Consider the following 17,751-nt stretch of genomic DNA (forward strand, 5'->3'; position numbering starts at 1 on the left):
ATGCTTGCCTCAGAGGCATTTGAGTCATTTTGAAAAGACCGACCCATGCGGTAAACAGAGTGTCACAAGTTCACCTTTTATAAAATGTCTCAAGGTGGTGATTGACAGCTATTCAAATTTGTAAGATTTCCATCCATTCAGGTGTTTTAAAATGGTTTGCTTAAACTTAAAGCCCCCACTCAATTATCAGATTTATCTAATATAAATATTATTTACTTGATAAAATATTCAATGGAAAACAAAAGAATGACAAACTGTTAATGGGCTGTTGACACATTCGCTAATGCGAGAACCTGGGATTTAGAAGGGCGCCTTTAAAGGGCCACATGTTTAAAATTTCTGGTACAGGGGTCCATATACTGGACACAGGATTAGAAATATCAGCTTTATTGCCACACAAAGTCATAACACTTTCGTAACATATTTTTGTATCGATAGGGAGGGATGTGACCCACCTTGGAAACCGTGTGTTGGACACTGAATCAGTACATGTGTTAAGTCACAGCATACACAAACATCCCCAATTCTTATCCAATAAAGCAGTCCATGGTTTTTATAGATTGATTGGATAAGTTAAAGTGGCCCTGACACAAAATTCAGAACTTGCATGCTTCAGATCATGCAAGAAGAGTGGAGTTGTTTCTCAAGATATAATGCACAACATGACAGTGGTGACAGCCACAATGTCCAGTTTGTTAATTGATTTCATAAGTTGACTTACTATACTCCTCATCTGCCTTTAGTGAGTGTAATCACATGTTGGAATGTGGCCATTTACATTGTTTCTGACAATACTTAATAGAGATTGTGACCGACTTGTTATTTGCGGAAGCTGTTGGCAAATACTGACCAAGGCAAATAAAATCGGCTTCTTTTACTAAGTGTTTTGCCCAGTTTGTGAAGTAGGACTGCTGCATTGTGGGTACTCAAGGTGCCATGGGTTCATAGACTGTGTGAAATGTGCTGTAGATACATTACATGTGCTTTACATCTCAACAGTAAAATATGGACTAGGTCTGCTTTGAGGTTATAACAGTGTATTCAGTTAGTTAGTAACAGGACAAGACTTTCCCTTTTTAAAACTAATTGGCATATTTGGTTGGAAATAATCATAGGCAGAAGTTTAAGCAAAGCAAATATAAGATAATTTTCATCTCGCTAGTATTCCCTTTCTGTAGGGTACTTTATATCAACTAAGAAAATTTTATCAAGAACACCAAAAGCCAAGCAGACACAATTATCGCAAAACAACCTATTAATCATCTGCACAAATTCTACATGCAACAACAATAACATTGAGATATCCATGTCAATAAATTTAACTTGATCAACAAGTACTGTGCTAGATCTGGAAGGCTGAATGATAATATCGGATGAATTAATTACAATGCTGCATTCTTCTCATTACATGTACAAACACCTATTGTTTCATGGACATTCTTGCACACACTGTACAAGAGCACGGTTTGTTCACCGGTCGTTCTGAAAACAATGAAGTGGCTAATTGCTGTTGTGTTTGCCACTAATAACCAAGCAAGTCACAGAATAGTCAGACCTGCCAGTGTGTCTTTAGGGTGCAGTCCCAATTGGGTTGAGTTATGCAGCTAAATGCCACAAGTACTTTTAATATATGTAGTTTGCATTTTAAATTTTGTCATATTACCACAAAAAATATTTGGTTAAAAAAATGAAGCTGTAATTTAGTTTTCTTAAGGAATTGGATCAATGATTCATCAGTGTTCAGCATATAGTGTACCTTTGCAAATTGTGTACCTTTGCCAATTGTGGAGAACAATCTAATTGTGTTGAAACAATGCAGTATGGTAGGTCACTCTATTCATTGACAGTTAATCAGGGAGGGAGGGACAATTGGTTTTGAAGGAGAAAGAAAAATTCAAATTGTTTTCTTATCTGGCTATAAAGTTGGTTCGACATTTTTATTACTTATAAAAAGACCACTTGTAGTAAATGAAATGGAGAATTTTTCTGTGTAAGATCATCAAAGCTGCTGAAAACCAGCTATGATTACTCTACTTGCCCTAATACCTTGTTATGTACCTATGTGATCAACAGGAACTGTGTAATATGTGAAGGCCACATAAAGACTTTCAATCAAAATGTCAAAATGCATTTGACATGCTTCGTTGAGTATTGGACTAATATTAAAGTTCACACACTTTTAAAGGGAAACAGTCGTTGGAACTGCACCTGCGAGTTTCATGTTTACAGACAATGTATTTCATGCACAATATCTAGATGCACCTCATCATCATAGCTGCAACGATGTAGATTATGATAGACATGTTGTAACTTTCATCAATCACCATCGCACAGTGTTTACGTTGGTCGTATGGGTCCATACAACCTTTGAGCGCAGTCCTGACAACTGTATCCCTGTACAATATATCAACTCATCATAATTACCAATGACCCAATTATCTCAAGTTCTTTGAATCCATCACAATTTGAAAAACTGACATATCTCATATGCCCACAAAATGTCAAAAAGCTGTGATTTGAGCGATACACACACAATGATTCATCAGTGTTTGACTTTTTACTGTCAAAATCATAAATTTATCAGGAACCACTTGTAAATAATAGTTGTTTTTGTTTAAATAGAATGGAATTCAGATCTTCAAGTTAACACTGACTTCAGAAAATAATGATATAATTATCCCTTCAACACTTGTACACAAATGGCAGTGTAGTCGCAATATTACACTGCCCTATCTGTTTGATGAAAGCTAACCAATTAATCATCATGTATCTTAGCAAATACATTGTATTCGGTGTTCCAGCTCATGAATTACATTCTTAGATTTGGATAAAAAGAAGCTAATTTCTGAATGTATTGATGCAACTCTTGTTTTATGATGCGTGTAATGACAGACTACATGCCAAAAGTTGTTATTGTAAACATGCTGCATTGATCACCTCGGTATCTCCTTGGGGCAGTGCTATTATTAAAGTTTATGTCCCTGTTACTAAATTCAGGATATCTGTAAGGGTTAGGGTTAGGGTTACTTGTACCAGGTTACTGGTTGTATTTTAACCCTTTGTATGCTGTAATTTTTCCCACCAAAATTTAAATGCAACATTTTGCCAATATTTATGAACTTTTGTGAATTTGTTTTGATAATTTTGGACCAAATGAACATCACATTTCGTTGGCTACATTTTTATCAAAATTTTGGCAAAAACTTGAAAAAATTTGACTAGGGTGTATTTTATGAAGGTGACCAAAATTGACTTTGGCACTCAGAAGGTTAAATGTAAGTTCATCTGCTGACATTCATCTCTGAGCATGAGCAACCCTGATCAAAAATTATGTACTAAATCTCCTTGAAGATTCTGTTTGGGATTGTTAGCTTATTTCATGTTTCAGTGCATGGCTGGACACAGCTATACTATAATTTCATGTGTGTTTTTGGACAGGTAGATTGTCAGAAGAAGTTTTGTTTGGTGTATTTCAATTAAACTCAAAGATGACACTTTTAACACGTTTCTCTTGAATGGCATCATCATGCTTGTAGTACACACATACAAACATTTAATCCAGTAAACCCAGTCCCCTTACCCTGAGGGCTTTAGCATGACACAGCAGTAACTGACTGAATAGGAAAACTTTGTGGGGGGTTCAATCCCGTGCTGGACAGTAAAGGTCTGATAAGTTATCCAACGTAATCTTTCCATTGCATTTCATTCCAACAAAGGCTTGAAACAATGTACAGTATACCTAAGAGCATATGTACTGTTGTACACTAAGAATTTTGCAGTCACCTGATGCAGGTTGATATTAGATCGCCAAATGTTTGAAGGGAAATTTTTGAAGGGAAATGTCACAACCAATACGATGTGACTGAGGTATTGATATCTTTTCCATTCACTTCTATAGCTATACAATAAAGGTCAATGTAATTCCACAAAAATTGAAATATAAACCTTTATTCTGAAGGGTACTTGTTTGTGTCCTGTATTCACCATTTCTGACCAAAACTTTCTGTGACTATGGCCTGAAAGGGTAAGCTAACACAATTGTTAACAAAAAAAGGGACTGAAGACATCAAATAGCAAATACTACGAAACAGTTATTTCGCTGTTAAACTTCAACTAGAATCACATTACCTGTATTTTGCTATCATGCATCTACCTCACGTATATCACCAGCTGTTATACTCATAAAGAACTATGTCAAAGTACCCTATATCAATGTATATCATGTCATGTTTGTTGTGACTTTCCATTAGTTTTATTCAAGGATTGCCTGGCAATGGCACAAACCCTATTGAAACGGAGCAAGGTACATAATTTTGCATGACACGAGGTAAAGTGTGTTTTTGTTCTGTAATTGCCCAGTCATATCAGGAACTGTACAAAACCCATAATTACATGATAGCATTGTTGAATTCTTGATAATATCACTGTATAATTAAAGAATAATCAAATAGTTATATATTTATATTTTTATTCATGTGTGTAGATATACACACATGAATGTATCCATCATACATGTTTTTTAAAACCCAGTAAGCCATACCTCTGTTTGCCATGAAACATAATTTGGAATTATAGAAAAGACCCAATCATGCATGTTACATGTAAGAACATGTATATCTGATTGCCTTGTATCTCAATTTATGTACATGGACAACAGCTCAAGTAGCTGGCTATCATCTTCCTATTGCTGTGAGGGAGATTGGCCTGGTACTGTTGCCCGGCAACCTCCACAACATTGTGTCGGCAACAAGATAGGATGGTGGGCGGATCACTCATACAGTGTCATAGCAGCTAGCCGCTGTTGATATAGGCTTGTACATCAGTTGTGTGGGACGTCATGCGCCCACCTCATCTGACAGAAATAGGTTAAATTAAAAGCAGGGGGAGCCTATAAATACCCCCTATCTCCCTGGGGATTCATAATCCAACATGAGTGGCACATGGTAACAACGTCAACGAATGCTCCCGAAAATCTGGATCTTTCAACAACCATGGTGTAAATTAAAGCACTGTTCCAACATATTACGTTTTGTGAATACTTGTGGCATCACCCTGTTGGCGAAATTCTCTCATTTTTTCCATTTTAAGTTGATTTTTTATGCCAAAACTGCTTCGATGCTGTGTTCGAAGCGTCCAACAAACAATAGATGAAAGCATTCAAACAGCTGCCAATCACGAGGGGACGCGGAAAGGTGCAAACGATCAAACATTTGTTGTGTACATCGGATCGATAACGATGTCAACAATGAATAAACGATTCTTACTACTGAACGAAAAAACTTGACCAACGGTTACTGAACACGCGCCTCAATGAATTCAGACACAAAGGGACTACTTCATGGTTTCAAGCAGATTGCTTCTCCCTTTTTGTTCGTTGATATGTGTACCGTAGGCCTATGAATGGGTGATGTGTGTGTTGACCTGCAGTACGATATTTTACGATAGATCGCTTTTGGAAGTATGTTGTGGCCTAGCCCTGCGTACGATGACGTGTATTCCCGGCGTTATACGGCCTCCCACCACAGCTCTACTGATTACCATGGACAAAACCGGCAACATGCGGATCCAATTAGGACGGAGCACGAAAAACTACTTTCTTACTGTTTTCGGCCGAAATCAACTCGATTCCGATATACATGTATGCAGCCTACCAAAACCACTCAACCGCTCACAAGACTGCGAAAAAAATGCTCAGTCTCGTGACGTCCAAAACCGTTGTTTGCTCGCGTTGCACGGTCAATGGCTCATGCAGTGGACGGGCATTGTATACGTTCATGCCACGATTGCATGTATACAGGTGCCCATGAGCTTCATTATTCCTGTCGGGTCGGGGCGATGAAACTAAATCGTGATTTATTCATCTCTATCGGATTTGACCAAAAAGAGACACTTGACATAGATTATAGCATCAAATGTTGACCGTTCAGACTGAAACATGATAAAAGGTCTGAAGATCGCCGTGATCGGTGATGCTTCTTCTCTATACGTTTTTTTGAGCTAGTTTTTTACTAAATTGTTCGAGTATTAGCTGACGTTTTTTTGAAAACTTTATCAACTTTTCTTTCCCAACCAGGGCACAACATTACCTTTTTTACTTTCATGGTAACCTAGGATGAATTAAATCGCAGATTAATAGACTCTTATGTTCTTCCTCGATTGTCTGTGACTGATTTTGCTATCCCAATATCGATATTGCGTTCGCACTCGGGTGTCTTGAAACTTACGTCATTCACTGAAATAGTTTTCGGACAAACTCAAGAAATTCGACAACTACTAACGAATAGTCGGCAAAATTTACAGAGACAAGCAATAATAATTATTGTCATTTTACCGTCTTTTTACCATTTTTGCCGTCTTTAGATAAGCGGACTCGTCTGACGGAAACAGTATATAACGATCTGAGTTCCCATATTTTTACCGTAAAACGTGCGAGTGTAGTATTCGAATGAGTGAGATCATAATCTTACGCTGTTCCGAGTGATCTGAAGATTTTTTATAATATACAATAAATAGACCTTATCAAAATTACTCTGTTTTACATTGCTTGGATATTGATATTTTTTCCGTACGTTTTGACTGTTGATTTGAAGTCTTTTGATTCTCCATTGGCAGCAGCACATCTACGGTTACAACCGCCATGTGATGACCAGAGTGTGATTGTAAGTTGTTCAGAGGAAAAAACATTTTGTATTTAGAGGCTTCAGTTCGGGATTTTTCAAGATAAACAAATCATTATACATTTCCTACGTCTTTGAAACGGGGATTACGGTAATGTGATGAATGTGATGAAAATTTTGTGAACGTCTTTGCAATGTGTTCCCACGATGAGTGTGAACTGATTCTTTGTTAGTAAAAATCGTCAGAAATGGTCCAGTGACCGTGATAAAATAAACACAGATGCAAAACCATTGCGAGGAAGATAGTAAGAAATTCACATTGCAATATTTGCTGTCGTATTTCTCAGCAGGAATAATAAGTTTTTACACGTTGTGTATAAGAACAGCAAGCAGGTGTTCGGCGGTCAATTGCTTCTATCATAATGATCTTGATCGCGGCTATTTGGCGAGAAGACAGCGGGTACTTATAATCTCGCAAAATTATTGATATCATGTCTTTGTGTTGAAAATTTTCGATCGGAGGCAGTTCAAATCAACAGCCGTGATATATTCGGAATCGTGTTCTCACTGGACACCGAACTACCTGCTATCAACAGTACGTTATGTACCATCGGCGGTAACACATTGGTCGTAATCTTGTCTAATTCTGCCCCGCCGTTTGTACCGTCCAGAAATTTCAAAGCCAGATAGATTTTTCACCCTGACATATAATACAGCGACCTTGCACACTAATGATCATTCCACTGTTTCTGTTGTGGTTTGTTGGTTTTTTAATTTGCTCCGTGGCCCCGGTAAGATTTTTTTCAATACGATACACAGATTAAAATTTTTTTCAAGGTAAATTTAGTATATTCCCAGTTTGTGGGTAAAGTTTTCTGGAGTGAAAGTTTGAGTTGACGCTGATAGAGTAGACGTCGAGCCCGGCACAGTTGACTTGGACCCGGTCGGTTTAGGGTCGTTTAGTCCAGAAACCTGCATGTATGATCACCGTTCGGCATTTGGGTGATTTTTTGGTCAAAGTAATGCAGTAACAATGTACGCCAGATTCTTTGTGTTGTTTTTGTCACAACCGTCATACGCGTATACGGACGGTTTTCGATTAAAAACGGTAGTAATATCCAGTGCTCGTAAATGCGTGCAAAATTTATTCAGTGACTGTTTACGTAGCAGTCGTAAATACGACTAGTTTACCACCACGTAACAACTGTAAACACCGCATCAACAGTCCATACAAAAATTTTGTGCTGAATCGAGGGAGATAAACATTGCGGTAGAAAAGGTCAGTCCACATCATCCGTCAAAGTTGTTGATCGAAAAATCTTCACTGAGCGCCAACTACATGAGTGGCTGTTATACACGTAGTTCTGTGGGCTTTCCACTGTCCCTTGTTACGAGCTATGTTCAAAGTGCGTCAAGCTACGAATATTTTCATGTACTGAGTTACAGACATCGGTGAAGTACCGGGTACATTGATTTTGTTCAAAACCACTGCCTGTTTGTTCCTCGTGTTGTTTTTTTGTGTCCCTAACGTCGACTGGCTCTATGTGCGTACAAACATAGCAGTCGGGATTAAGATTTCCTGGATAAATAGATTTATTCCGCCTCTGACGCAAAGATACACACTGTTTTACATGTGCCACTCCTAGGCCCTGGGATCGATTTCCATACCTTTAACCTTTCAAACTCGCGTGATGAAATATCCTCATTTATGCTTCATTCTTATTCTTTACTCGATATCTGATAATGCCTGTATTTAAAATGCACAGTCTTCCAACTCATGTGAAACTTAGCTTTACGGCATTATCGACCGTGATACACTGTGATGCTGTACGTTTAGATTGGAGTGCCTTCTTCTTTGTAGTGACCAAAGACATGTTAAGCATCAGTGATATTCAAGAGTGTTCAAACAGGCTCCTTAAAAACTTATAAAAACTTGCCAAATAGCTTAAAGCCTGTCAAACAATTGCTCTATGATGTTTTCATTCTTCCCAGGGATAAACCTAAAATATCAAAAAGCACATTTTTAGCAACAACCAAGAGAGTTTCTGATATACATTACGCCTCTTTGCATTTCCTCAAACCCCCCTACACACACACACACATACACAGTCTGTTGGGCTGCCATTGCCCCTCTCACCAAATCAAACTACCCGTAGATTAAATTAGCTGTTTATACAATCCAAGAATAGCTAGAAATTTGTTATCACCCTCTTACCCAAAACAGTTTGTATTAAATGCTAATATCTGGGCACATTGCTCTTAATTGCTCTATCAAATAGGAAAAAATACATAAAGTTCTCTTCCAAACACGCATATCATTGTCAAATTACTCAAAAAGAAAGAGTCACCATAACCCAAAGCCCCCTTTGCCCTTGTAATTAAGGTGCTAGCGAATCTAAACTATGGTCCTACATGTATGTGCTGTCCTGTTATTTTTAAAGACAACGTGACCATATTAAAGCTATGGTTCTACATGTACATGTAAGTACCATCCTGTTGTTTTTAACGCCATCCTGGTCTTTGATACTAATTCAGACAATTTTTTTCCAGTAATTTTAGCCATTATATTCTACAGCAGCTTATAGACAAGTTCCTTTCACATGTGATTTTTATGGCTGTACGTCATAACATTTGTGGTACCAAAGTGCCATCCACAGTAATCTTCTATACATATTTACTCAAAGTCTCGTAAAAATGTTTTTGACAGGTAATATTTTTTGATATCTGAAATAGAAATCTCAAATGTAGTGTCACTGACAATGAACCATATTTTACAGTATGTTATTTGAAGGAGTCATAACTGAATACTGATGAAGTAATCTATAGCTGACTGATCATTAACATATTTTGGTAAAAGTGACCTTAGTCCGAGATCGGCATTTCGGTAGCCCAAAGGGTAGTGACAGATGAGAGCGATCCCAGACAAACAGTGACCCTTTTGAAAAATATGGCAATTAAATCGAGCTGTCGATAGTGAAATTCATGAAATATGCTACTTTGTTGGACATAATTAACTACGCTGTTTTCTGTCAAAATGTGCCACTCTTGTAATCTCAAGGAAAATTCAATTTTGATGAAAAGTGTCATCTACAAAGGTTTTGTTGGTTTATTTTCTGTACACCTTTCATTCACAATTGTTCTCATAGGGGCTGTAACATTTGCAATTATTGAAAATAAAAAATCTTCCGACTCAGAGAACAACTTGTTTTCAAAGTATCTTCAAACATGCATGTATTGTCATCAATAACATAGCATTGGTGTGAACTGAAATTTGTTATAGGGGGTTACCATGGTGATGACCTTTACACAACCTTGCCTAATTGATTGCAGCAGCCAATCTGACAAGCAGTAGGCTAGGGAGACCATTCAGATGGGCTTATTTAACTCTTTAAGCTGGCTACTGAATGGCATAAATCAGATGTGATCAATAGCGCTATAGTTGCCCTCACTGCGTAATAAACACATTTAATTCTCCAACGTGTTTACTGTTCGTGCAGGCTCGGTTAAATATAGCCGTCCTTTTCTTGTCCCGCTCCCCTGGCTGCGCATAGTGGCGAAATCCAGTCATCCGTATCACCAGTCAAATAAACCTTTGTTCGCGCTGAATGAGCGGTGATCATATTATGGCCGTGTTCAATTGTGCATTGGCCAAATAAAAGGAACGATCACGGTTGTGTACTGCTTTGAACAGCAGTGACAGTATAGCCCACTTCAGGTTTTATGTGGGAAGTGATTTCTGCACAATCCTTGTTTGAGCAGCTTGCCTGTCAGTGTAAACTTCAGAGCAAAATTTCAACACAGGATTTTACAACATATAAACACATGTAAACTACATGCACTTTCTTGTGAATCTCATTCAGGACTGCATTTGGAGTATTAAAGTGAGTACTGTAGCTATAAACATAGATATGTTGATGAACGAGAGAAGTGAAACAGGCAAAGTAAATTTCATGGTGTTATGGTCATACATGTTTGGGTAATGTAATAGAACAGAACCAATTGTCCTTGGACAAGCTTGAACCCTTGGGGAGCATTTAATGTGGTTTAGCAAGAAATTGACCTTGATTGTCCTGTAATGACAACAAATCAACTGTGGAGTAAGGATATTTTTTTTAAGTTAGCTAAATACCAAGCACCTTTCAGCCATAGGTTCCCCTCCGTATATCAATGTAATCATATTAGAGGACAGCAGAAATGTTACCCCTAAATTTTCTAAAATATTCACCAATGTTTCCAAATGTTTGCAAAAACCAGTGATATTTTTTCCCTGGCAAACCACAGCCATTTTCTTGAATGAAGCATTCACACACATTGTCCATTATATAAGTAAATTACTAGTACCGGTATTAATGTGAGTACTGTGAGTAATATATGTATAAACATTTGTTATAGAGGGAAAGAAGTCCAGAACAACTTAGAATGATTTTATGGAATCTGATGTGGGTAGTTTGCGTAATGCATAAGGAATGATTGCCCATGGACAAATTTGAATCCTAAAGGAGCCTTTTAACCCTTTGAGTGCTATAATTTTTCCCACCAAAATTTCAGTGCAACATTTCACCAATTTTTATGAATTTTTTTGTAATTTTTTGATAATTGTGGATCAAATGGACATCACATTTCATTGGCTACAGTTTTTCACCAAAATTTTGGCAAAAATCTGAAAAAAAACTGACTCAGGCACATTTTATATAAGTGGCAAAAATTGACTATGGCACTCAAAGGGTTAACTGTGTCAGCGTATGAAATCACCCTTGATTCTGCTGTTATGACAGCACACCCAGTATTGACAAGCCTTGAATTTCATGTTACCAGTAATACATGTGGTCCTGTATATTCAAGGTTGATAATTTATGTATATAATCTTGTATGAAAAGTAATTGGAATTATCTGATAATTCTCTGGTAATAACATGTAATCTGAAAATTTGTACTCAATCCTTGTTTGATATTCTGTGAATCATACGAACTCTGAGCCAGACTTATTTAAATGCACTTTAAAGATAATTTTAAATAAATTTTGTCAACAAAGGCAGTTGTAGGGAATGTATTGGTAATTTTGAACATGGGCAGTGTTGTTAAATTTAAAACATGCAGGTCTCACAACTTATGAGATGTTTACAGTACATTGTTAGTGAAGGGGCAGCTAGATAGCATAAATTGATGAATGGAACAGTAGTCAGCTTTATTTTGAAGGCTTATATATCTTTTTAATCAACTACAAAGCTAATTAGTGAAGTCCACTTTTTGTCTTTTAAATTTTAATACAAATAAAATGTTAAAGTTGATGATCTACATGTCCCAGACTAAAATTTTGCCAAGATTATCATTCTTTTCTATCAAAGTAATATTAACCCTCACTTGTCCTCTATTTCATGGTTTTTAACAATTTCACTGACAATATACTGTAGGAGAAAATTTCCTAGTGAATTTACACCAGTGAGGAACACCATAGCAACAACCTGTTGATTTTAATCCTTTCTCAAAATGGCCCATAGAGGGCGCCCTTGTACACAAGCTATTTACTGTATTTCCAAACTTTACTTTTTACCTTTTCTGTCTTGATAGAGAGATGGGAAAAAATCCCCAGTAAATCAAGAGTAAAACAATTATTCAAATTTAATACTCCTAGTACCATTATTCTTCCTGGGGAGAATTTTTGTCCTTTATGGTTTCATATACTGTTGAACAGTATGCATGTGCATAGTCGTAGATTATTGAAAAAAAGGCTTGCTAGAATTACTACTGGATAAGCTGCTTGTTTAAGTTTAAGATTTAGGGTCTCATAAATATTGGCTAATAAATTATGTTAAGCTGTCATGCCTGAAGCTGTACTTTTTCTATCAAGTGGATGGATACACACATTATTTGAATCTGTGTGAATATAGTCTTCTGGTGGCATTGTACACCAGTGGCATATACGGCCATATCAGTTTGCTGTTCAAGCGGACTTAACATAAATGGGACCATGTCACTGTAGAGTGAGGAGAAGACGTAGGAGTTTAGACAAGAAACAATGCTTAGAACTGATCATTGCTTTGCATCAAACAAAAATTATGTGGAGTAAAAATGTGTGGGATTCATACTATGACACATAGCATCAACATCTTTTTTTTTTTCCCTTTTTGACAGGGTGGCAGGAAACTCTGCATACATACTTGGCACCCTGGCTGAGAGTGAGATGGGTCAGTCAAGGGTGTTATCCCTGATCAAGGACAGCGATGCTCAGAGGATACTAGATGATCTGACTGAAATGTTGGCCTTCGATGACCCTGAGTCTGTCATGAATGCAGCTGGTACAATGGGAACGCTGGTAAGTTTGAAAAGATTTTAATGTTAAGGTAGAATGCACCTCAGGGGCAGATACTCCAACTCTCAAATTTCTACAGATTGTTTCTGATCTGCCACTTATGGGGGCTCATTTTAAAGCTCTTGGAGAAAGAAAAACTTTTACCGGCTTAGTTTTTCGAAAATCTAAAATTGTATTTTTACCCAATAGATTAACACAGGGATGGGAGCCATTTTGAATTTAAAGTATCGCAAAATATTGAGTAATTTGTTTTGCTAGTTCCAAAGTTTGCACAGTGACCCCTGATTTTTATTGTTGATTTGATAAGAGAATGATTGAAAGTTTCATTCAGGAAATATCTATACATGAACACATTGTAATTGAATTTTTCATCTGTAAACCAGATGTTCAAATAGAAATTTTGATATTGAATTTTTTGTGACTAAATTATTCACTTGTAAGTGACAATCTTTCCTCCTTTTTTTTGACTTTTTAGGCGGAAAGTGCAGAAGGCAGAGAATGGATTCTCCATCATGCCTGCCTTCATAAGACCATTTTACAAATAACTAATTTATTGAACAGTGATAACATGTGGACTGCCAGCAATGCTGCTCTGGTCTTGGCAAGGTTAGTATACATTTTGAATATTGATCTCTGCTAATCCGGCGAGTTCAAAAAAAAAGACAGTAAACACCTTTTCAGACTGTTTTAGATTTACAAATCTTCATCGTCTACAGTTTCTAAATAGCATGTCAATTAATTCGTACTGGGTCAGGAGCAGACGAAATTATGTAAGGGGCCGTGGATAATTAGAGCATAAGCATGGTAAATGAAACTAAGCGCGTTTGGCCTCAACCCCCTCTTCCCCTCCTTAAGGAAAGTTTGGAAGTGCGAAAATCCAACCCAGCCTCATTCTGTATCATACCTATATACAATCGGTAATGACATGGTTAAGAATATACAGTGTTTTCAATCGGGTTCGAACCCACAACATAAAGCAGCCAGTCACCTAGTGGAGAACCAACAGACAGAAATACTCGACCAAATCCACTACTGGTAAACGCCAAACAGTATAGCACGATATTTTACAATACAGTAAAACTTGGAGCGAGATGTTGATATGAAAACATGTAGTGCGATTTTTGCGCACGGTAATCAAAATAAAGCCAAACCCCTTTCCCCTAAACGCGGAAGTTACGTTTGCCTTGCGCGTGTTTTAATTATCCACGGCCCCTAAATTATGCTTAGAAAAGCTTTTCAAACATTTATGCTAGAAAATCTACAACACAATCAAAGATGTGTTCAGTTGCAGGTATGGTGTATGTTTGTGTTTGAAGAAGCTGCATGCTTGACAATTCAACGGGAGAATTGAACGTGCAAACTCTACCTCTTAAATCACAAATACTGTTGACTGTCCTATTGTTCTCCCAACATATGGCAGAATTCAATTTCCAGAACTGGGAATAAAAATGTTACAGAACATTTCATAACTGGCTGTGTAACATTGTTGTTTCTGAGCATGTTTTCTCAATCGAACATACAACATTATTACATTACATTACAAGGGTTTCATGCAGGTATTTTCCATCATTCTTGCTTGTCCATTTGTTAACAGGTTAACTATTTCTGAAGATGGAAGCAACAGTTTACTGAACCATGGGCAGTCACCGGAAATTTTGTCCAAATTAGTGCTGTCCTTAGGATTAGACGATGCAGGTGAGGAAGGCAGTACTGATGTAGTCATAATATCATTCTATTACACCTCTATTTATTGAATTTGTCCTTCTTGAACATTATTCAAGTCCCTGAATGGCATTAGAATTCATCCCAAAAGAGTCTTCGTAATCAAGGACATACATCCCTACTACATTATGGAATATTCCGTTACTTTTACCTGAACCACACTGACCCTTTCGGGCCTGACTTTCTGGTGACTTTTTTACCAGAGCTACCCCTGTGTACCGGTATAGGGGTCAGGGCCTGGAAAGGTTATGCAGGTTTTATAGATCAACCATCTAAGGATTAATTGATGGTGAATGTTTTGGTACTTAAAAAAATACAAAATGTTATTATGAATGATGTAGTGGTCTCGATGTCATAATGTATTCATTGGTCACAATATCATTGAGGCAACAGAGTGACAAAACTTATGCAAGCACAGTGAAACATTTAATTATTGGCACCTCGTTAATCAGGACACCTGTATTGTAAGGACACATCTTCCAAACAAAAACAGATATTTGGAATTAAATTTTAATTCACTCATACATGTACAAAGCACTTTTGAATAAGGGTACTGTGAGTGGTCCCAAATGAAATGATGGCAATGTAGCTCAATAAACACACTTAGAAGCAAAGTTTTGTGTAGTTTTAACTCTGAATACTACACTTCAGCATCAAACTTGACTGTACACTGATGATCTAAAGATGTAGAACATCCTACAAGTATTTGAGTTAAGAGATACTTATCAATATATCTGTATGTCATACATATCTTGCAGGTCGTGGCATGAATGCGGCATTCGCCATAGGCAGGCTGTGTGACATGGAGACAGGCAGGGCAAGATTGCTGCAACTGAATGAATCACAAAAAATGGTAGGTACTGTACATGAATGATGATGTATAGAGATTGATTACCAAATGTCATATGTTACAGTGGTATAGACAAGTACAAGTGGATAAACCACTGCACAGGAGACGCATAGTTACATGTACATTTTGCCTATAGCTTTGTTTGTACTGTGATCCATTCAAAGTCTCCATTTTACCTATTGATTTACAGTAAAATTGATTGACCTCAAGGTCTCAAAATTAGAGTCTAGCTGTTACATGTACTTGCGATGCAACTTAAAAGTTAAAGGAGGAAATTTTACAGGATAATGAAACATTGAAAATTCACAATATGTTAACTTCAACTTCTTTTTCCCCAAAACTAGCTTTCATCTCTCTGTACAATGCTGGGAAGTGAAGACATGGGCTGTAGTAAGAATGCCTGTTTTGCCATCAGCTGCCTTGCTGGCAGTGATGCCGGCCACAATAGACTCCTCGATCACTCTTCCTCAGAACCCATGCTACATACATTATCCAAGCTGTTGGATTCAGAAGACACAGAGACTGGTTGGTTTGCTGCCATGTGAGTACAATTATAGTAGATGCTTTGAAGCTTGAAGACTTAAACAATTGCTCTTTCTTTGCTCAGCGAAGCTTTAAACTATTCTCATTCCTAGTCAAGAACAAAGTCAGGGGTCACTGTGCAAAGTTTAGGATTAGAGAAAAATCGATTACCGATAATTTACCCATATGTATTTGAAATTCAAAATGGCCACTAATGCTGGGTTAACTTTACAGGAAAAAATGAATTTTAATTTTCACAAAAATGGGACTTTGGAAACTTCATATACTCCTAAGGTTTCAAAATAAGGCCACAAAGTCAGGCAGCATACTTGAAAAGTATTGTAAAAGTTTAAGCATTGATAAAAATGTTAGAATAGTGCAAATTGTTTGTGCACCACCGTTAATTTATTATAGCATTTCAAGTCACTCACTGCATCTGCTTCATTGTGCCACCTCAGTTTTTCTGCATGTCCTTCATTTGTATGCAGACAGTTGAGTTGAACCAAAATTTGGATCTTTAAGGGTGAAAAATGTAACATGTATCAGTGACTTTGAATTGTTCTTTCTTTCCTTCCTTCAAAGGACTCTTCGGACCCTGGCCAGTAAACGGAAAGGATGTCTGAGACTGAGGGATCACAAACAAGTACTGAAGGGCTTGCAGGTATAGAATCAATTTTACTGATAAGAATAAATGAATGCCATCACCGATAATTTTGTCCATTTGCTTGTAATTCTGTTATCTCTGTAATATCTGTTATACTTAGCTTTAGAGAATTTGAAGTCATAGCTTCATTCCACTTTACAGTTGTATCAACCTTGATAACTTAATACTTAAACTTTTGCTCAAACTCCTCTCAAGCAAACTTTCAACCATTCCCTTTCAAACTTTCAAAATCATGAAGAAAAATTGGTGGTCACCGTGCAAATTTTGGTACTAGAGAAACAAATTATTCAATATTTACCGATACTTGTAATTCAAAATGGCTGCCATCCCAGTGTTAACTCAAAGGAATACTAGTATACAGCACATTCTGTACATCATCGTGTATACCCCTGCAGTTATCTGCAAGTCACTGCATTGCTTAAATAAATTTGTAATATTTTGTTTTCAATACTGATGCTGGGGGAAATACAGGGGGAACTGATGATGATTTTATATGACTAGAAGCTTGTCTGTAGCTTGCATTTGTTTTGAAATAGTTTTTTTAGCTCCCATAGCCATATGTATATATGGCAATGGAAGCTATTCTTATAGGCTAGGGAAATGTCTGTATGTATGTATGTCTGTATGTCTGTATGTCTGTCCGTCAACATCAAAAACTCCAAAACCGCTGTACATTTCATCTTGATATTTGGTGTGTACATGGATGATGGGCTGTAGATGAGATTTTGTTCAAATGAAGTTGTCATTGCCAAAAATATGCAAATTAAGTGAAAAAATGTAAAAACAGTCAAAATTGAAAAAACTCAATAACCACTGAGCAGATTACATGAAAAATTAGCATGTAAGTACTTTGGGCTGACATGAAATGATTGTGCATGAATTTTTTTGTAATTTTCTCCCATTTTTGGTCAAAAAAACTTCTTCTCTGAAACCACAAGTCCGATTGATTTGAAACTATGGAAGTGCATAGGAGTGACCTTTCCCAAATTTGGGCAAATCGTGGTGAAATTTGCATATTTTTAGTTTACACGTCCATAGACTCCCATGTATAAGGCAGATCTCCATAG

General features: G+C 37.1%; 1 protein-coding gene across 9 annotated transcripts in view; it reads left to right on the plus strand.

Moving 5' to 3' along the window:
- The window catches only part of LOC139114316 (uncharacterized), a 62,764-nt gene that overhangs the window by 13,831 nt on the left and 31,182 nt on the right, over nucleotides 1-17,751 (plus strand). For all 9 annotated transcript variants that reach the window (XM_070675955.1, XM_070675952.1, XM_070675946.1 and 6 more), the window contains exons 2-7: nucleotides 12,749-12,929; nucleotides 13,402-13,532; nucleotides 14,521-14,621; nucleotides 15,407-15,501; nucleotides 15,843-16,039; nucleotides 16,603-16,681. In XM_070675955.1, coding sequence (XP_070532056.1) covers nucleotides 12,749-12,929; nucleotides 13,402-13,532; nucleotides 14,521-14,621; nucleotides 15,407-15,501; nucleotides 15,843-16,039; nucleotides 16,603-16,681 — 784 coding nt within the window. The remainder of the gene's footprint in view (nucleotides 1-12,748; nucleotides 12,930-13,401; nucleotides 13,533-14,520; nucleotides 14,622-15,406; nucleotides 15,502-15,842; nucleotides 16,040-16,602; nucleotides 16,682-17,751) is intronic.

Source organism: Ptychodera flava, chromosome 16, assembly GCF_041260155.1.
Source record: "Ptychodera flava strain L36383 chromosome 16, AS_Pfla_20210202, whole genome shotgun sequence".
NCBI classification, from domain to species: Eukaryota; Metazoa; Hemichordata; class Enteropneusta; family Ptychoderidae; genus Ptychodera; species Ptychodera flava.